At 36.6% G+C, this 22,597-nt stretch overlaps 1 protein-coding gene across 1 annotated transcript in view; it reads right to left on the bottom strand.

Moving 5' to 3' along the window:
- The window catches only part of SMC6 (structural maintenance of chromosomes 6), a 75,110-nt gene that overhangs the window by 20,988 nt on the left and 31,525 nt on the right, over window positions 1-22,597 (bottom strand). Inside the window, exons 9-20 of the mRNA XM_027556019.1 lie at window positions 20,287-20,406; window positions 20,087-20,185; window positions 16,839-16,985; window positions 16,328-16,416; window positions 15,472-15,636; window positions 14,900-15,078; window positions 13,380-13,584; window positions 10,191-10,305; window positions 8,463-8,623; window positions 5,406-5,541; window positions 4,287-4,367; window positions 3,026-3,196 (exon numbers count right to left, since the gene is read on the bottom strand). Coding sequence (XP_027411820.1) covers window positions 3,026-3,196; window positions 4,287-4,367; window positions 5,406-5,541; window positions 8,463-8,623; window positions 10,191-10,305; window positions 13,380-13,584; window positions 14,900-15,078; window positions 15,472-15,636; window positions 16,328-16,416; window positions 16,839-16,985; window positions 20,087-20,185; window positions 20,287-20,406 — 1,668 coding nt within the window. The remainder of the gene's footprint in view (window positions 1-3,025; window positions 3,197-4,286; window positions 4,368-5,405; window positions 5,542-8,462; window positions 8,624-10,190; window positions 10,306-13,379; window positions 13,585-14,899; window positions 15,079-15,471; window positions 15,637-16,327; window positions 16,417-16,838; window positions 16,986-20,086; window positions 20,186-20,286; window positions 20,407-22,597) is intronic.

Raw genomic sequence — 22,597 nt, 5'->3', positions numbered from 1 at the left:
ACAGAGGAGTCTGTTAGGCTGCAATCCATGGGGTTGCTAAGAGTTGGACACGACTGAGCGACTTCACTTTCACTTTTCACTTTCATGCATTGGAGAAGGAAATGGCAGCCCACTCCAGTGTTCTTGCCTGGAGAATCCCAGGGACGGGGGAGCCTGGTGGGCTGCCATCTATGGGGTCGCACAGAGTCGGACACGACTGAAGTGACTTAGCATAGCACAGGTCCCTAAAAGAACAGAACACAGCTTAACTTATCTGGGATAATACAGTGCTTCCCAGGTGGCGCAGTGGTAAAGAATCTGCCTGCCAGAATAGGAGACATGGGTTTGATCCCTGGGTGGGGATGATCCCCTAGAGAAGGAAATGGCAACCCACTCCAGTAATCTTGCCTGGAAAATTCTTTGGACAGAGGAGCCTGGCGGGCTACAGTTCATGGGATAATTCGGGTGCTAATTATTTCTTTTTCTATATTACTTTAGCATAAATTATCATTTTGATTTTAATCAATCCTTCATCATTTAAAATTTTCTTTGATCTCATCTTTGTTTTAATTTCACTTCTCTAATCCCTGAATTTTGAATTTGGTCTCTCCCATTCTTGACAATTTTCATACTTATTTTATTTCCTCTTATTCTATTTTCTTTTAAAAATTAATTCTGTCTTCTTTATTTATCTTGGACTTTTTGATTCAAATTTCCTGTAGTAACTACTTTTTATTTGTCTTTTTCAATAGTATCCTTAGTATGTTTTCCTTTCTCACAACATTAAAATTTTTTAAAATTCTTAGCTCAAGTAGAAAAATACAAAACCAACATGTATTACCAAGGTAGCCAGAAATCACAACTCTATGGAAAGCAATAATATAGAGGTCACCACAAATAGGGAAAAATTGTTTCTATTCAGCTTCTCCTCTAACTCTCTTTAATAAATTACATTTTCTGTCAGTGGAGACAATTATAGTAAAGTACATATGTGTGCAAGTTCTTTTAAACTTTTAAAATATTTAAATACATTTTGAGTCAAAGAAGTACTTTTCCTGCAAAAAAGGGGTTATATCATCAACATACCTCTTCCCTCTTAAGACATACTACTGATTCTTCTGTGTCTTATAAATAAAATCTTAAGTTTTGAGAATAATTGAGCTGTTCAATTAGAATGATAATAAGCTGCTGATAATAAACTTTATTTCCCTAATTTGGTTTCAAAAAGCATGTGTCTTCAAACAAAAAAAGCCAATTGAATTCTGGCTGGAATATAATGCAGATATGTTAGTAAGTAGGTATTTCAAGCTGGCTTTTATATCAACTAATCTTAGAGTTCAAAGATTAAACTCTTTGACAGAGATAAAATTGCCAACATTTGTTGGATCATAGAAAAAGCAAGACAGTTCCAGAAAAACATCTAATTCTACATCTACTTCTGCTTTAATGACTATGCCAAAGCCTTTGACTGTGTGGATCACAATAAACTATGGGAAATTCTTTAAGAGATGGGAATACCAGACCATCTGACCTGCCTCCTGAGAAATCTGTATGCAGGTCAAGAAGCAACAGTTAGAACTGGACATGGAACAACAGACTGGTTCCAATAGGAAAAGGAGTATGTCAAGGCTGCATATTGTTGCCCTGCTTATTTAACTTATATGCAGAGTACATCATGAGAAATGCTGGGCTGGATGAAGCACAAGCTGGAATCAAGATTGCCAGGAGAAATATCAATAACCTCAGATATGCAGATGATACCACCCTTATGGCAGAAAGTGAAGAACTAAAGAGACTCTTGATGAAAGTGAAAGACGAGAGTGAAAAGTTGGCTTAAAATCCAACATTCAGAAAACTAAGATCATGGCATCCGGCCCCATCACTTCATAGACAATAGATGGGGAAACAATGGAAACAGTGACGGACTTTATTTTGGGGGGCTCCAAAATCACTGCAGATGGCGACTGCAGCCATGAAATTAAAAGACACTTGCTCCTTGGAAGCAAAGTTATGACCAACCTAGACAACATATTAAAAAGCAGAGACATTACTTTACCAACAAAGGTCCATCTAGTCAAAACTATGGCTTTTCCAGTAGTCATGTATGGATGTGAGAGTTGAACTACAAAGATGAGTGCCAAAGAATCGATGCCTTTGAACTGTGGTGTTGGAGAAGACTCTTGAGAGCCCCTGGGACTGCAAGGAGATCCAACCAGTCCACCCTAAAGGAAATCAGTCCTGAATATTCATTGGAAGGACTGATGCTGAAGCTGAAACTCCAGTACTTTGGCCACCTGACACAAAGAACTCATTCATTGGAAAAGACCCAGATTCTGAGAAAGACTGAAGGCAGGAGGAGAAGGGGACAACAGAGGATAATGGTTGGATGGCATCACTGACTCGATGGACATGCGTCACAGAGTCGGATACAACTGAGCAACTGAACTGAACTGAACCCTAGAGTTATTGAGAAGAGGTAGGACAAGAGAACAGATAAGCACAGAGACAGAACAGACAGATAAATATCCCTGTCTCTGACCTAAAAGAAGAAAATATCCCACAAAATAAAAAGCTAACAAAAGCTGTAACCTTCTCAGGGGGTGGGGGGGAGAAATTTGGCAATTTATTTTCTGTAAAGGTGTGAGGAGATTATTTAATTCTGATTGATCTAATGATGAAAAGTTGGTGTACATCCCAGTTTTATACAGCTTTATTTACATTTAGTCATAAATTCTGTTAGAATATTATCTAGCAGGTGTGAAAGTCAAAGTCGCTCAGTTGTGTCCAACTCTTTGCCACCCCTTGCAACCCCACAGACTATACAGTCAATGGAATTCTCCAGGCCAGAATACTGGAGTAGGTAGCCTTTCCCTTCTCCAGGGGATCTTCCCAATCTAGGGACTGAACCCAGGTCTCCCACACTGCCGGCAGATTCTTTACCAGCTGAGTTACCAGGAAAGCCCTTCTAGCAGGTATACTGCAGATATAACTGAAAAATAAATCAATAAATACATACATATATATATATCAGAATAACAATATATACCTTAAGTGGATCTGCTAGCTCTGAGAGCTGATTAATTTTCTGTTTAATTTCATCATACTTGTTTTCTGCTTCTACTTTCAGGCTTTTAAGATGTTCCATATTTTCTTTTTGTTGTTCCATATTTTTCTCAACCATTTTCATCTTGATTTTATTTTCTTGAGCTTCATCTTCCTGGCAACATTTACAGAGCATATAGAATTAATTCAAATACTTAAGTTATCCAACAGGAAAATAATATAATTCTGGAAAAGGAGAAACTATAGGCTACAAACAAATCAGATTAAAGACAAATACAAAGAACATTACGATATTTTCATACCCTTACTGGTAAATTAGAAGGTAGAAGACTATAGGTTAAAAAATAGAAAAGGATTACATTTAGAAGACAAACTATTTTATTGTGCTTGAGGTCATAATCAAAGGGGATAACTTTTATTCTCACTTTTTCTTTCAAAATATAGTATATATAAATATATACCTTATGCCAGACAATGTATCAGATGCAGACTGAACAAAAATAAATAAGACATACAACTTTAAGAAATTGAGTCTATCAACAATAGGAATTAAAGCAGAAAAACACTAAGGGGAAAACCAAATTACTAATACAAATTGGAGACAAGTTCTTATTGAAGTAAAGCTCCATCAGTGCAGTGACTTGATCTGTTTTGTTTACTGTTGTGTCCTTCAGCATTTAACATGATGCCTGGTACAGAGTAAATACTGATTTACTCTGAATGAACCAGGTGAATACTGATTCATTTTAACAAGACTCTGCAATCTATTTAATTCACAACTTATTGCAACTTGGGGAGTTAAGCTGAATGTCATAAAAAGATGCCTAAGAGAACAAATATGTGGTGAATAAAAACCATTAAACTTGGAAAAAGGAAAACAGTTCAAAGAGACCAACTACAACTGACTAAATGATATCACTAATACTGGTACTGATTAATTATGAAAAATAACTATGCTAGGTAGTTTGAACAGTTACTGTTTAGATAAACAAGCTCTGACAAAGATTTATTACATGTAGAAGAAGACAAAACCAATTACAATACATGGAAGTTATATGTACAAAATATTAAGGAACTTGAAGGTTATACACCAGGAAGTTTCTAACTTATTTGTAAATGGAGATAGCAATCATAAAAAGTAGCCTCAAAAAGGTTATTTTTAAAAATCTTGAGACTAGATTCTCTTAACCTAAGTAATAGTTTTATCTTTTACATTACATTTAAGTTGAGGAAAAGAATCTTACCAAGGTTGCAATATCTACAGACTGGTGTTCTTCTATATTCTCAAGTTCCCGAATTTCAGAAATACTTTTCCTTATTTTCATCTTTTGAAAAAAAAGGTATTTAGATTTTAGTAACATAAAAATAAATGAAAAATAGAAACAAAAACCCTGGAAAGGATGTATTAATCAACAAAATTCTACTCTGGTTTATATTACAGAAGGATTCCACAGTTAAAGACACATTAGTACTAAAAGAACTAAAGAAAATTATATATAAAGTCTGTATCAATCACCATTATTGCTAATCAACTCTCATACAAAGCAGATAGAAGTATTTCATTTAGCATTTAAAATGAAGACAGTATGACAGTGTTGCATCCACAGAGACAGTGTTTTCTTGAAACATCCAGTCTAAAGTGCTAGAATGATTATCCCAGTGGTTCTTAAAGTCCAATCCCAGTATCTCCTGGGAGTCTCAGAGACTCATTCAGAGGGTCCATTAGGTAAAAACTGTTTTCATAAAAACATTAAGGCATTATTTTTTTTTTAGATCACTTTTACTATCGAGTTCTTCTAAGTGTTCAGGAGGTTTATAACTATAATGTGCAATACACTAACAGACTGATTATAGAAGCTGATATGATAGGTTAGGTGAATTTTATTACGCCAGATATCAGAGATATAGAAAAATATAAAAAATGTCAATCTTTTTACTAAATCTTTCTGGCTTTGGAAACTAGCTATTTGCCATAAAAACGTTATTTATGTTAACACATAATGTACTTATTATTTTTAAATTAGTTAATAAATATTCTTAAATTTTGCATTAATTTTTAATAATAGGAATACTGATAAAACCCACACAGATGAGGGCTCTTTTAAGACTGTAAAGGGGCTTGAGGCCAAAAAATCTGAGAACTACTCATCTAACTCAATGCATGCTGCTAAGTCACTTCAGTCGTGTCTGACTCTGTGAGACCCCATAGATGGCAGCCCACCAGGCTCCGCCATCCCTGGGATTCTCCAGGCAAGAACACTGGAGTGCATTGCCATTTCCTTCTCCAATACTCAATGCATGGTAAGACCTTAAAAATAACTTGCAAATGATTAAGCTGAGAAAACAAAATGATGTTTTCTTACCTTTAACTCTTTGTAATGCAGTTGGTACCTTCTGAGAAGTTCTTCATTGCATTTAATATCCTTTTGAAGGGTAGAGAGATGTTGCTGAAGATTTAATATCTGGGCTTTCTTATTTTCAACTTCATCCTCCAAGTCACTTAATAGAAAAGAGAGGGTAAAAAAATACTTTAAATCTACTTCTGAATATTATAAATATTTAGATCTTTACAAAGAAAGCCTTATTTGTAACAGAGTTTTGCCAAACCTTATGCAGTTAAACCAGTTCTCTATTCCTAACAAGTAATTCATAACATGGAAACATGGAGATTTCAAAAAACATCTTTTAAACTGGAATTAAATTTTACTTATTTCATTCATAAGTACTTATGATCTACCTGTGAAAGGTACTATGCACAGTGATAAGCAGAGATAGAAAAAGAATTAAGGCAAGAAGAAATTAAACAAAAAGCCCAAGCGTCAGGAAATAAACAATAATATTGAAATGTGAATGGGATACCGCACTGCATGTCCACACCACTATGGGAACATAAGAGCAAGTCTGGGAGAAGAGACAACTGATGTGTGTTCTCTGAAGTTTTCCCCAGCTGCAGCAACTGGAGGAGAAGATAAAAAGAAATACATGAAGCGAGAAACAGACTCCTGCATTTGTGGTGGTGAATAAACACTACGAATGTGTGGGGAGAGAAAGGGGAAGTGAGGAGGACAACGAAAGAGGTGGAGGATAAGGTCAGCAGATACCGAAGCCAGAAGGGTCTCCACACCAGCAGAGGCATCTGCCTTCAGAAGTGATCTTTTTCCCTGCCTCACTGACCCAAGTACCTGTTCCAAAATCGTGTGCCTGGTGGAAGAGAACCACCTGTGCAGTTAAGAAGAGCTTTTCTCTGATAAAAAGTGTATGCCAGATTTCACTAAAAGCATATTTTCCCACAGTTTAACATCTCTGAATTCTAAAATCATCTTTCAGTCCATGGTTCAACTAGCAATATTTTTATTTTTTACTTGTATACGGAATAACAGGGCATTTTAAATCTGATGTACTATTATTATAGCCATGCTACCTGGCGGAACTTTCAAAATTAAAAAAACAATCAGTAAATGTTGAATGAATGATAAACAAAAGAGCAAATGAGAGAAAGAGGAGAGTACTTTTATATTTCTGGTAAAAACAGGGCCAGACACAAAATCTTTTTCAGGGAAATCTTTCATCAACGGGAATCTGCTAGTACTGAGTTGATGGGGCACAGAGAAGCATTCTTCATATCTTCATAGTATGAGAGGGCATTAGGGAAATCAATTATTCTGTAGTCATTTGGTAACTGCTATTAAGTGATCAATTTATGTAAATCAAAAAATTTTAAATATTAAATTATTTCTTTTAACAAATACTAAGGCTCATTTAACATTATTAAGTACTAAAAATAATGTAATTATTTAATGTTATTAAATATTTTAAATTGGCCCATAAATTTTATGTTACTAAAACACTAACAATGACTATTAAATTATTTTAAAATCCACATATCCTTTGACTCAGCATTTTTACTATTTAGAATTTAAGCTATGCACATCCTTTCAAAAGTATGCCAAGACACACATGTTCTCACTGCAGCGCTGCTATAGTAAGAGAAAACTGCAGACAATGTCTCTGTCCATCAAAAGGAACTGGTCAAGCATCTATTACAGGGCAGCTTTACCTGTGCTGATATGGAACAATCTCCAAGATTTAATTGTTGCTGTTTAGTCGCTAAGTCACATTTGACTCTTTTGCGACCCCATGGACTGTAGCTCACCAGGCTCCTCTGTCAATGGGATTTCCCAGGAAAGAATACTGGAGTGGGTTGCGATTTCCGACTCCAGGGGATCTTCCTAACTTAGGGATCGAACCCGTGTCTCCTGCATTGCAGGCAGATTCTTTACCACTGAGCCACCAGGGAAGCCCTGCCCAAGATATAATATTGAGAGACAAAAAGCAAGACATAGAAACCATATGCATACTTATACACAGCACAAATGTGTGAACTTTGAAACATTATGCTAAGTGGAAGAAGCTGGACACAAATGGATGCATTTTATATAACTGCATTTATATGAAGTATCCAGAGTAAACGAATCCATAAAGACAAATCCAAAAATAGAGTAGTGGTTGCCAGAGGCTGAGGGTGGGGAGGAATGAGGGAACAACTGCTCATGGGCAGGAGTTTTCCTTCTGGTGTGACCAAAATGCTTGGACTGAGATAATAGTTATGGCTGCACAAAAATCTCTCAATTGTACACTTGAATTATATCTCAATTTCAAACTGTTCTGGAAATAAATATAAGAAAGTACAAGTATATAAACCATTCCGGAAATATATGTAAGAAACTGTTAAAGTATTACCTTACTTTTGAAAGAGAGATGGGGGCAAAGGGCTTCACTTTTCAATGCATACATTTCTGGACTGTTTGAATTTTCTCACCATGTGCATATATTACTTTTAATTATTTTTAAAATGTCAATAGGGACTGTCGGGAAATGAGATTATGAGTTACTTTTGTTTTCCAATTTATATTTTTCTGTATTTGAAAAACACCAGTGAATTGTTTTTAAACTTCCAAATATCAGACAACTACTATACTTGTTCAGGTCAAAACAGATGACACAAAGTATCATAATAACATTGTATTTTCAATCAATAAAGTTCATTAATGTGAAAAACAGTTTAAAAAAATAAAAAAACAACAAAGTTCAGGGGCTTCCCTGATGGCTCAGTGGTAGAGTCCACCTGCCAATGCAGGAGACATGGATTTGATCCCCCGATCTGGGAAGATCCAACCTGTTGTGGAGCAACTAAGCCCAAAGACCACAACTACTGAAGCCTATACGCCCTAGAGCTATGCTCTGCAACAAGAGAAGCCACTGCAATGAGAAGCCCATACACCCTCAGCTAGAAAGTAGCTCTCTCTTTCCACAACTAGAGAAAGCCTACCTGTAGCAAAGATGACCCAGCACCGCCAAAAAGTAAATAAATCAAAAGGAAAGGGTGGGAATAATACAATAAAGCTACATTGCATACCAACCTTATTTCAGAATCCACATCTCTGCTTAGAAACTTAGGTCTTGTATATTCAGATGAATAATAACGCCCTGCAAAAACCTGATCACCATCAGCAGTAAAAGCTTCTCTACAATTCTTGGGTGGCTTTTGGGATTGCATCACTGCACGAGCTACAGAATTATTCTAAAAAATATAGAGGGAAAAATACATTTTTAAAATATGCCAAAGCATTTCCACTGTATATAATTTCAAAATGTTACCTATCACTAGTTTAAGATTCAATTATTTTTGTTTAAACATTCCAATGAAATAATTCCATGAAGATAAGTAGAAGAATTTAAAAAACTGTTTTCAAGATTCAAAGAATTAAACTAAGTCTTAAAAACATAGGAAACAATGTTCTATGACAAACTGACATATTTTATTTTTAAATTCTAATACTGCTATCCATTAAAATAAAAAATCTTAAGTACCTTTTCATATAATAATATTTACCTTAGAAATCTTATTTTTCATAGAAAAATGAAATCTTACTTTTTTCTAAATGTCTTTTACACCCTAGAAAAGATGAGTGAAGAGCAAATTCCAAGAAAAGATTAGTACACTGAATTATGTAGGGAAAACCTGGAAATCTTTAATATTTTACTTCCTAGAGGAAGTAAGGTGATTAGGCTTATTGCAGCCATGAAATTAAAAGACGCTTACTCCTTGGAAGGAAAGTTATGACCAACCTAGACAGCATATTCAAAAGCAGAGACATTACTTTATCACCAAAGTCCGTCTAGTCAAGGCTATGGTTTTTCCAGTGGTCATGTATGGATGTGAGAGTTGGACTATAAAGAAAGCTGAGCGCAGAAGAATTGCTGCTTTTGAACTATGGTGTTGGAGAAGACTCTTAAGAGTCCCTTGGACTGCAAGGAGATCCAACCAGTCCATCCTATAGCAGATCAGTCCTGGTTGTTCATTGGAAGGACTGATGTTAAAACTGAAACTCCAATACTTTGTTGTTGTTTTTTTTTTTTTTTTTTTTGGGGAAACTCCAATACTTTGGCCACCTGATGCGAAGAGCTGACTCATCTGAAAAGACCCTGATGCTGGGAAAGATTGAGGGCAGGAGGAAAGGGGGACGACAGAGTATGAGATGGTTGGATGGCATCACCGACTCAATGGACATGGATTTGGGTGGAGTCTGGGAGTTGGTGATGGACAGGGAGGCCTGGTGTGCTGCGGTTCATGGGGTTGCAGAGAGTTGGATATGACTAAGCAACTGAACTGAACTGAACTGAGGCCTTATCAACCTTTCCTGGAATAGATCTTTACAAGGGGACTTCATTATTTTCTTTCACGTATCTGTCTAAAATATCAGAGGGCCAAGCCCACAGATAATTACAATATGAACTTGCAATATACATGTACACATTTGGATGACTGCTATCATTGCCTCTCAGATTCTATTAATGAGAAAAATAGACTGTATTAATTACAGATTTGTTTTGAATTTCCTTGTCCCTTCTCAGCAAATTTATACCAATAGATGAAACACAATACTGGCGATACAATCTAACAAGTACACGGAAATACATATGCTGATAAAGAGTAAACATTGATTTATTTTACAGAGCTAAAAGGTTTTTGTTAAGAAAAATAATTCATAAAAGATCAAGTAAAGTACTTAAGTAGAATTTATATAACCAATTTAAGTTTAGAAAATTTAAAAATAATATAAAACACAGGAAGCATCTGGACTTACTTTGATTAGCAGCACTGTCTCTATGCTTCGCATGTCAATCAGGCTATTTGCAACAACTGCATTATCTATTTCTAACGCTGTCAGAACTGTTGGGTACTCTGGATGATATGCAGCTCTAGGAGACAAAAATACATAAGGATTAACTTACCCAACTTTAATATTATATATATTGAAAGTAAAAGTGAAGTCACTCAGTCGTGTCCTACTCTTTGTGACCCCATGGACTATAGCCTACCAGGCTTCTCTGTCCATGGGATTCTCCAGGCAAGAATACTGGAGTGGGTTACCATTTCCTTCTCCAGGGGATCTTCCCGACCCAGGGATCGAACCCAGGTCTCCTGCATTGGAGGCAGACACTTTAACCTCTGAGCCACCAGGGAAGCTCTATTATATATATTAGATATATATTTTAAATAGGTTGAGGAAATGATGGATAATAACAAGACATGGAAGACATTTGAAAACACCTGTAATAGGCTTAATTTTATCTTATTAGCAAACATTCATTTCATACTAGGCACTGTTCTAAGTACAGCTGATCCTTGAACACGGGTTTGAACTGCACATGTCCACTTATACATGGATTCTTTTTCAGTGAATACAGTAGGTCCTGCAGTATCCATGCTTGTCTGAATCAGGAACTGTGGCTACAGAGGGCCGACTATGGGACAGGAGCATCTGCAGATTCTGACCAACAGAGGGCCCTGGAATCAATCCCCTGTGGATACCAAAAGACAAATGACCGTGCTGGCTTATTTAATTCTCAGAACAACTATATGAGATAGGTAACATTATTATACTTTTTTTTCAAGTGAAGAAGCTTCAGATAGTTTAGCAAGTTCCCTGATGTCATAAAGCTAACTTAGAGGTCAGTCTAGGATTTAAACCAGGCAGCTCAGTTCTAGAACCCAGATTCTTAATCATTATATTCTGTCACCCCCTGTAACTAATTATTACAATTTCCTTAAGTCCTATACTGCTACCACATATACATAAAAGTCAATTAATTAAAAGACATGGGGAAATGGCAATGGCATTCATAATGCTTAGTTCTAGAATTCCAAAACAAAATACGTGTGTGTGTGTGTGTGTGTGTGTGTGTGTGTGTATGTTTTTCACTTAGTTATTAATTCACCATGTACTTTCTGAGCACCTACTATGTGCCAAATGCTGTTCAGAGGATGAGGAGATAGGAACAGAACAGACTATATCCTTCTCCCCATGAAGCTTACAGTCTATTGAAGGGAGAGAGAAAAGCAAGGAAAAGTACTTTTTCACACAGAAAAGGTCAGGAAAAGCCTTACTAGGATAACAATGAGCAGACACCTAAGGGAATGGGAGTCACATTAGCACCCTGAAGAAGAGCATTTCACGCCAAGGGAGCAGCATTTGCAAAGACCCTGAAAATGGCTGTTGGAGAAGCCAGGAAGTTGGTATGCAGTTGACAAGCAGTGTGGCAAGTGTGTCTGGACACGAGGACAGGACAGGACAGAAGGCAAGAGGGCAGATCATGTAAGCCTGAGAGGTCGCAGCGAGGCCTCAAGAGGATGAGAACACACTTCGGCAAATACTGCTGATAGGTCAAGTCAGTGAGTAGCAAGGAAGGACTCCAGGACCAAGCCAAGCAAGGCTCGCTGGTGCCTAGACAAGCGCTGTTCTGGGATGTGATGAAGTTCTACAAGCTTGACTGGTAAGGTTCAAGGAAGAAGACAGAAATGAGTGACAGAGACGACTCTTCTAAGCAGTCCTTCCTGTAAAATGAGGCAGAGAAACAGGATAGTAACCTTAGGACAGAGATCAAGCGGAAGTAAAAGCAAAGATAGGATAGAATGGGGTGGGCGCTGTAGAAATGTCAAACAATGTCAGTGAAACAATGCAGGGAGGGAGGGGAGAGAGGGTGGGAAGCAGGAGTCTAAGAGGGAGGGGATGTGGAAGGGAACTGTGGTAAAACATAGACTCTGGCCAGTCCACTGAGAGCACAGGTTCTATGCTGGGGAGGAGCAAGTACTTTCAAGTAGGCATGTGCCACGGCTGGATGGGCTTGCTCCTACCAGCTCTAAAGCTCTCAGTCACAACCACCTCTTCCTTCTGCTCTACTGCCCTGGGATGTACTTCATATTTAATTTATATCACAATCAGTTGCCTGCTGACATGTGGTAAAATCAGTACAGGAGAACTAAAAGTAAGAAGGAATAGTAGCGATAAGGGGTCAATCATGAGACAAGGAAAGGACAAGTATGAAACAGGCTCACGCAACAACAAAATGGAGAAGCCTAAAGAGGGTGAGGACAAAGGAAAAACCGCACATCAAACTCCAGGCAAGCATGACAAGCCTCAGTGGTAGGAGCAATTACAGGACAAAATGCTTTGATGATCCTAATTAAGCTTAGAAGAAATCTTAATAAAACATGATTTCTAAAGCCAAGTAAAAGGAAAAATACCACAATCAAATTAAATATGGAAAAAACATGCTTAAAAAAAGGGCATCTTTCATGTCTCCAAATATAAGACTTAATTGAAAGAAGCAAAAATTGTATTCATTAGAAAAAAATGGGAATGGGAGAGGAAAAAAAAAATTTTAAACTGTAATCTAGTAATAGGAAAATATATATACAGAGGAATATATATATATGTAGGAAGATATACCTTACATATATATCACATATACATATATGTGTGTGTGTGTGTGTAAGAGAGTAAATTGTTAGCTAGCTAGCAGCTAACAAAGAGGCCAGTTTGGGTATGGTGCCCTTGAGGTTTGTTAGGGTCAAAGTAAACAGTCAAACAAAGATCAAAGAAAACAACCACAGCTCTTTATGGACTCTGTAAACCACCTCTAGTTGAACTGTGACCAATAAGTGCCACAGCTCTGCTGTACACCCTCCTTTTTAACATGGATAGGTATGCACCATTTTATTCCTCAGTACAATTTCTAAGCCACACAAGGTCTATTTCCTGGTATGTCTCCCACAACAGATCTCGTGTAAGGACCTCAAAGGCAGGGAGTATCTCTCATTTATTGATCTATGTATCTTCAATGCCTAGATTCAAATTAAAGATGTAGCTGATGGAATTTTTACAGATCAGTAGTGTAGACATGGTTAACATTAAAAATGTTCTAATTCTTTCTGATCTTGTACATGACTAAACAAAACCAGAACAGTTTTTAAATAATTACTGATGCCTTACCTGTGTCTTACATCATACATCTCATTCCGAAACTCAGAAACTATTATCTGTGGCCGTGAGGTCCCTGGTGAATAAAACTTTTTCATCAATGCCTGAAGCACTCTTTCATCGGCATGGTTATGGCAACAATAGGCTTGAAGAAGTCCTTTTAAGCAAGATTCAATAGCCAAAGCAAGCTCAGGGTCCCGAAGATGAATGCAAGCTCCTAAAAATGAGAGAAAGCTATTAAAATGCCCGTTAAATACTTGAAACATTAATGTAACTATCTTTGTATGAAGTGATAGTCACTCAGTCATGTCCGACTCTTTGTGACCCCATGGACTGTAGCCCGCCAGGCTTCAGTGGGTTGTCATTTCCTTCTCCAGGGGATCTTCCCAACCCAGGGATTGAACCTGGGTCTCTCACATTGCAGGTGGACTCTTTACCAACTGAGCCACCAGGGAAACTATTATCTTTGTATAACAGTTCATAAATGACTTTAAAATAGTTTCATACTAAGCAATTTAAATAATATTACAGATCTTATTTTAATCAAATGGGAAATACCCTCATCCCACTGGATACACTGGGGGGAAAACACCGAATCCTATGAAAAGCTGTCTTGCTCTAATGTAAATCAACAGTGTTTTTCCTTTGTGTAAACTAATTCAGCCTCTGAATGGTTTTGAAAATCAAGCCAAAAGGGTTACAGACTCTACTGTTTAATGCGAAACTGATTAATATTGAAATTTTAGATTTAGAGACGGAAAAAAATACCTCACCTATTGAAATAGATCCTGGTATAGAGGTATACACATATCATTTAAATGAAGAGACATTACTACAATACTTAATGCAGTATATAATACTGTACTAAAAATGTATCTGTAGCATCATTTTCACCTAATGATGTACAGAATTAAAAATAACTCCTCAAAACTCAATGTATTTTTTAATAACTATTTTTTTGATGTGGACTATTTTTAAAGTCTTTATTGAGTTTATTACAACATTACTTCTATTTTATGTTTTGGTTTTTCGGCCATGAAGGAATTGAACCCACAGACCTGCACTGGAAGGTAAAGTCTTAACCACTGGACCAACAGGCAAGTCCCTCAATTGATTTTTTTCTCATGTACATATGAGGATAGTTAAATAATTCCAGATTTATATTTGAAAGAGAACTCAAAAATAGTGTGGTCCAATCTAAATAGAAACTTCCTACTAATCAATTGCATGCAAATTAGTTTATTGATTTATTCATTCAGGAAAAAAAATCAGAACCAGATTATTTAACTCTATAGCTACTTTTCCTTTTCCTAAGTTCTCTTGATTTTTTTGTGCTTAGAAGATACCAGAGGAAAGTTACAAAGCTTAAAGTGATTTTATCATTATTTCTTAGAATGTGTACAAAGTCTACACATAACTACATGGTTCTTTGATGACAGAGCTTAAAAAAAATTATATTCAACAGACTCCTTCCTGAAAATAAAAATACATTTCTAATTTTTATGATATCCTGACTAACTGGTGACAAATACCTAATGGGCCTACAGGTTTATAGGTAAAGTGTCCCCGTCTGTAGGCATCATCTATGGCTTCAAGAAGAGCTGGAACGTGAGGGCCAAATCTTTTGAGTCGATCAGTTTTACTATCTTTCAATTCTTTCAGTTGCCTCTGGTTAAAGCTCAGTGTAGTCTTCACATCTAACTCTTCTCTCCTAAAAAATACAAGTGGAAAAACAGAATAGGTACATGAAAAGGTTATACAGAAATATCCAGACTTTTCCCCTAACACCTGCATACCAATAAATGACACAGCTATCCTAAGAACTAAAGGCAGATTCTTTATTTGAAAACAATTGTGTTACCAGGAAAAAACAGTCAGAAGACCACTAAAAATAATGCAACAGTGACAAAAACAAGAAAACCCAGAAACTGTCCAATTCTACAAGTTTAGAAGTTTTATTAGGAAAGTGATTTTGAAAGATACTTTAATAATACTTTATTATTATGAGAAAGAACAAAATAAAAACCAAGTATTTTATTTTCATAAAGAGGAAAACTACATAATTTTCAAATAACTGAAAAAATATAAGGATGTAGACACTTACTTAATCCTGGTATGTTCTTCTTTGTCTTTTTCTATGGCTTGCTGAAATTGTTCGATCTCTTGATTGACTGAACTTTCTTGATCTTGTAAGGCCTTTATTCTCTCTTTTAACCAAGATATTTTTTTTTGCCTTTCCAACCGTTCAGGTTCCAAAGACTGATCGGCACTAAGAGTAAATAACCCAAAGCGGAAATGTTAAGTTAAAAGCCTAACACTGTAAAAAACATAAAGCGATGTAATAAAATTTCTCTGCAGTAGTAGAGAAACTTAATGGTTGCGGGGGGGGGGAAGAAACAGGGAGTTTGGGAAGGACGTGTATACACTGTTATATTTAAAATGGATAACCAGCAAGGACCTACTGTACAGTACGTGGGAACTCTGCTCAATGTTATGTGGTAGTCTGGATGAGCGGGGAGTTTAGGGGAGAAAGCCACACATGTATATGTATGGCTGAGTCCCTTTACTGTTCCCCTGAAACTATCACAACACTTAATCCACCATGTGTGTATGTGTGTGTGCATGTTAAGTTGCTCAGTTGTGTCCGACTCTTTGTGATCCCATGGACTATAGCCTGCCAGGCTCCCCGGCCCATAGAGTTCTCCAGGCAAGAATACTGGAGTAGGTAGCCGAACCCTTCTCCAAGGGATCTTCCTGAACAGGGGATCAAACCTGGGTCTCCTGCACTGCAGGCACATTCTTTACTGTCTGAGCCACCAGGAAAGCCCGAATTGACTCTACCTCAATACGAAACAAAAAATTAAAAAAAAAAAAAGAAAAGAAAATACTTCCTCCATTTCACTTGGATTACTTTATTACAAAATGAGGTAAAAATGAAAATTGCAAAGTAACTACCTTACCTTTTTTTCAGTTCTTCAATTCTTCTGCAGAGCTGCTCATCATCTTTCTTTAATGCTTTATACTCATTTAGGGAACGATTATACAAAACCTAACAAAAAATCAGACACACTTCAGTAAAATAAAAAAACAAATACTCTATTCAAGTTCACTTCTGCCAAATGGTCAAATCAAAGGTTGAATATATGCAGAAATATATACTTAAACGAAGTACATATATGGCCACATGAAATCGTAACATTTTTTAAAGCCCAAAATCAACATAACTACAAAACCTCTACTTTTAAAAATAAACAAACAGTATTGATATTTGATATGATGAAGTTTTTAATGGGCTTCCCTGGTGGCTCAGACAGTAAAGAGTCCACCTGGAATGCAGGAGACTCAGGTTCAATCTCTGGGTCAGGAAGATCCCCTGGAAAAGGGAATGGCTACCTACTCCAGTATTCTTGCCTGGAGAGTTCCATGGACAGAGGAGCAGTATTTATATTTGATATGAAAGTTTTTTCTCACCTCAGCTTCATTATAGGCCCTTTTCTTAGAAGTAAGATCTGCTTTCAGTGCCATACATTCTGGCGCTCGTGCACTTGTCTCTTGACTAATCTTTTCTAGTTTATCTTGAATGTCTTTGTATTTTTTTTCTGCTTCATTAAGTCTGACCTTTAAGAAAATTAACATTGTTGGAATATATTTTATTGGTCTTCAATAAACAGAAAAGTTAAAAAAATAATTATATATGGTTCACATTTCAAATAAACTTAATTTTGCTTTAACTAAACTCTATAGACAGTAATTAGATAAATGTAACTATATAAAATGCTAAAATATATATATTTTTTATTGAAGTATAGTTGATTTACAATATTGCATTAGTTTTAGGTGTACCGTAAAGTGATTCAATTATACATATACATATTCATTCTCAAGTTTTTTTTCCATTATAGGTTATTACAAGATATTGAATATAGGTTCCTTATGCTATACAGTGGGCTTCCCAGGTGGCCCAGCTATAAAGAATCTTCCTGCCAAGGCAGGAGGGATAACAGACACAGGTTTGATCCCTGTGTCGGAAAGATCCTCTGAAGTAGGAAATGGCAATGAAAATGCTCCAGTATTCTTGCGTCGGACATAACTGAGTAAGCACACACATACATGCTATATAGTAAGTCCTTCTTGTCTATTGTATATAGTATGTTAATGCTAATCTCACACTCATAATTTACTCTTCCCCCTCCCTTGCCCCTCTGATAATCATAAATTTGTTTTGTCTTCTATGTCTATGAGGTGTTTCCGTTTGGTAAATAAGTTCATTTGTACTGTTTCTTTTTTTCTTAGATTCCACATATAACGTCTGTCTGTCTTAGTTCACTTACAGTATGATAATCTCTAGGTCCATCCACGTTGCTGCAAATGGCAGCATCTCATTCTTTTTTATGCCTGAGTAATATTCCACTGTATATACATACCACTTCTTTATCCATTCACCTGTTGATGAACACTTAGGTTGCTTGCATATTTTGGCTATAATAAATAGTGCTGTGAACACTGGGGTGCATCTGTCTTTTCTGGATATATGCCTAGGAGTGGGATTCCTAGATCATATGGCAACTCTATCTTTAGTTTTTTAAGGAACTTCACTGTCTTCCATAGTGGCTGAAAGAATCTAGATTCCTGTCAACAGTGGTAACAGGAGGGTTCCCTTTTCTCCACACCTTCTTCCACCACTTATTATTTGTAGATTTTTTGATGATGGCCAATCTGACCAGCATGAGGTGATACGTCATTATAGTTTTGATTTGCATTTCTCTGATATTCTAAAATATATTTTAATCTTAAATTCACATTTAGTAAATGTAAAGGGAGACAGATACAATTTAGCAGAGAAACAACCATGCATGTGGATTATACAGTTTGGATGCAATAATGCTTAAGTAGGGTATGTATATTTCTAATAGTGAAAGCACACAGGAAGAACTCACAGGTCTGTCAGAAAAAGTCAGGAATGCTTTCAAAGCAGCATTTAAGCTGAAACTTAAAAAATGTTTCAGATCAGGGAGTAGCAAATTTTTTCTAGAAAGAGCCAGATAGTGTATCCTTCAAGCTTTGTGGGCTGTAAAGTATCTTTCATAGCTATTCAACTAAACATGCTAAGTTTGAAGTGTCTGGAACATCCAGGTAAAGACAGGAAGACAGATATTTAAATCAAGTGCTCAAGATAAAAGTCTGAATAGGAGATACAGATTAGGGATTGTAACTATGTAAGACATTTAGGAAACATTATATAGAATAATAGTGTATTTTTATTATGAAGACATCAGCAGTATAATCTGTATGTTTTTAATAATAATTAAAGTTGGTTCAGGTGTTACACAAACTAAACAAAATTCATCTATTTTCAGTTTTAAATTAGGTGAGTACAAATTTAAAATCTGCTTTAGATACTATTTTTTCAGAAGCCTTCTCTTTAATAGTTATGCTATAATCTATAAACAAGTATATACTATACAAAAGGTTTTTATGTAAGATATGGTGGGAAGAATATAAATATAAATTAAGACAATCCATACTCTAATGAAATTTACCACTTACTACACAGTATAATACTTAAATACTCAAGCAGAGCAAATACCTACAGAACTAAGTATCATCCAGCCTCAAGATTCTCCTTTCTTCATTTGAAAAAACACGGAGCATTTATTACTAAAACTGATTTCACTTTTAGATTGAGAAAATATCTAAAGAGGAAACCAACAAGGTCTTCCCCAAGGACAAGCTATGAAACGAAGCTGAGAAAAATCGACTGAAAATTTCAGAATATTCTCTCAGAAATGGAAAAAAGTAAAGTGAGAGAGGTGGGTGGGGTTGAATTTCCATTTACTAGCTGAAGATTGAATAAGAAATTCAGCCCAGAGATCACAATGTACTGCTTTCACCATTTCTGTTACTTTTACACACTCCTCTATTACCTTTCATGGATTAGTGCTATAGCTCTTAAAAGGAAAAACACTTATCTGCTTATCTTAGGGGTAGACAGGAAAAAGCAAGCTGGGAAAGATTACACGCTGTAGTACAACCAAGCCTGGCAGCCAGAAGCTCATAAGCTAAGTAGAACGAAATAGTAATATGCAAGTCAGTCACCCTGAGTACATGGGGGCTCCTATAAAGAAAGGTTAGATCTATTTCTGGCAAGACAGCAGAGAACTCCACAGTGGTGGCTATTAAACCTTGTGAACATACAAAAAAAAAAAAAAAACCCACTGAACTGTAAATTTTAAATGGGTGGACTGTACAGTATATGAACTGTATCTCAGTAAAGCTGTTAAAAGAGAATGGGAAGGGACTTCCCTGGTGGCCAGTAGAAAAGAATACGCCTTGTAATTCACGGGACACAAATGTGATCCCTGGTCAGGGAACTAAGATCCCACATGTCATGAACAGTTAAGCCTGTGGGCCACAACTACTAAGCCTGGGTGCCACAACTAGAGAGTCCATGTGCTACATGGAAAAGATCCCGCACGATGCAATGAAGATCCTGGGTGCCACAATTAAGACCCAATGCAGCCAAATAAATAAATAAACAAATAGAAAATAACTCCAGAATTGTGTAAACGTAACTTTTAAAGAGAGAGAGAGAATGGAAAGGTAAATATATAAGTGCGTCTGCTCATGGTACAAAGGTCCATGTGGACCCTCAACAGAAAATCATTCCCGTATTTACCACTCAACCAACTTCTACCTCGGTATAAAAAAAGTGTAATCACCTGCTGCTCCTCCGTTTTCCTCTCAAGTCTAGCAGCACGATCTTCTCCAATTTTGATGTTATCTCTGATAGCATTCAATTGCTTTTCAATTTCATTGACCTAAAAATAAATTATATAGCGAGTCACATATAAGACCAACTATAACCAAGTATATTCTGCATATTACAAATATGTGTGAATAATTAATTAAGTGAAATTACCACTGCCCAAGCCATTTCATGTTTCAGGTATTCCAGGTTGGTCTTCATTGTACTTAAGCCAGCGATATTTTGAAAACGTTCTTCTTTCTCCAAACACTGGCGCTTTAGTTCACTAAGTCGCTTTAAAAAAAAAAAAAAATTTTTCTTACTAACACTAAAAAGACAGACTTTCTGCCAATATATTTCTTTTGAACGCATTGCCTAAACAAGTACTGAAAAAGATCTGCTAGGCAATTATTTCTTTAATTAGAGCAGAAATAAAAATATTTTTGTTTCTTTGGTATACTTTTACTATGTGCAATAGTTTTGTTAATTTCTGCACTCTAAAAACGGCTAGTCTTCAAATGAGGAAGAATGAAGGAATAAAAGTTTCAAGGCCACACAAAAACTCAGTTTTCTCATTTTCTCTCAATTCCCTATCTAAGAGACAGACTGCGTGAAGTATACCACTAGATCCATTTCAATGATACTGGAAAGGTCAAAAGAAATTTATTTCTAAAAATCAAATGTTATATTTTTTCTCATCAAAATTTTCTCTTAATAATTAATCAATAAAATTATGCAAAAACTAACTACAGTGATATACGAACAGCTTCTAAAGCTGCACACCTGACTGGAGAGCCTCTCCTCTCCATTCAGAGTTTCTGTGTTCAAATAGGGACTTCGCTGTGGATCTTAGTGTGTTTCTCTATCGAAGTCACTTTCCCATTCTTCAGGATTATTTCAATCCATTATCACTCTCCTCAAACCTCATATACCTACCACCCTAATCCCTCACTCCTCCCTAATGCCTATTTTCATAGAATCCAGAAGCTGTAGAAAGCAAGCTCTTACAGCTTTCAACAACCTGATATATAAACTGAAAAGCAGTCTTTTCCTCCAGCTAAAAAGGAAGAGGTAGCTTCATTATACTTAAGACCAGTCCCCCCTCTTATTTGGATCCTGCCCAGTCCCTCTTCTGCCTTCTCAGTTCAGTTCAGTCGCTCAGTTGTGTCTGACTCTTTGTGACCCCATGGACAGCAGCATGCCAGGACTCCCTGTCCATCACCAACTCCCGGAGTTTATTCAAACTCATGTCCATCGTGTTAGTGATGCCATCCAACCAGCTCATCCTCTGTTGTTCCCTTCTCCTCCTGCCTTCAATCTTTCCCAGCATCAGGGTCTTTTCAAATGAGTCAGTTCTTCACATCAGAGGGCCAAAGGATTGGAGTTTCAGCTTCAGCATCAGTCCTTCCAATGAATATTCAGGACTGATTTCCTTTAGGATTGACTGGTTGGATCTCCCTGCAGTTCAAGGGACTCTCAAGTCTTCTCCAACACCATACTTCAAAAGCATCAATTCTTCAGCACTCAGCTTTCTTTATAGTCGAACTTTCACATCCATACATGACTACTAAAAAAACTATAGCTTTGACTAGAGGGAACTTTGTTGGTAAAGTAATATCTTTGCTTTTTAATATGCTGTCTAGGTTGGTCACAGCTTTTCTTCCAAGGAGTAAGCGTCTTTTAATTTCATGGCTGCAATCACCATCTGCAGTGATTTTGGAGTTCAAAAAATAAAGTCTCTCACTGTTTTCATTGTTTTCCTCATCTGCCCTCTGAGGGGGTCTAAATTAGTTGATTTTTCATCCCATCTTTTCATCTTTTTTCCACTTATTCCTTTTCATTGACTCCTTTCCAGGATCACATTTAAATCTTTACTTATCTTTTCCATTTACAAACAAACTCAACAATTTCCACCCCAAGGCACCACCTTTTTCTCTAAAAGTGGTTTCCCCTTTACATCTAAGTTTCATGAAAATTATCTCTAGCTCCTCCATTCTTCCTGGTTTTCAGCCCCACAAATCTGGCTTTTGTTTTCACCACTACCCTCCATGCTCCATGTAACACTGGCCCAAACCATTTCAAAGCTCTTTTCCATCTTACCATGGCCACTATTCTAACTTACCTCATCGTCATCATTTGTTTGGACAACAATACCTTCTTTATTGATCTCTCTATGTATATTCTGTCCTTAGAGTAGTTCACTCTCTTCTGTAGCAGAGTGATCTACTGAAAATACACATTCAGTCAAGCCATCCACTTTCATGTGTTGTACTGCCCTTAAGTTTCAAAGCTCCCCCACAACCTGGCCTTCTAACTCTCATTCTTGTGTTCCTCACTCTAGACAATGTAGAATTCCTGCAGCTTTTTAAAAACACCAAATGCTCTCTTGCCCAAAACTCCATCTGTGCTTATTTCTTGGAACACACTTCCTCACTCTCACCATCCTTTGTCTGTTATTCTTCACCCTTCACATCTTACCTGAGGC

The sequence above is a fragment of the Bos indicus x Bos taurus genome, chromosome 11 (genome assembly GCF_003369695.1).
Source record: "Bos indicus x Bos taurus breed Angus x Brahman F1 hybrid chromosome 11, Bos_hybrid_MaternalHap_v2.0, whole genome shotgun sequence".
Classification (NCBI taxonomy): domain Eukaryota; kingdom Metazoa; phylum Chordata; class Mammalia; order Artiodactyla; family Bovidae; genus Bos; species Bos indicus x Bos taurus.
Note: the sequence above shows the minus strand (reverse complement) of the source record. Positions and strands in the feature narration are given on the sequence as shown.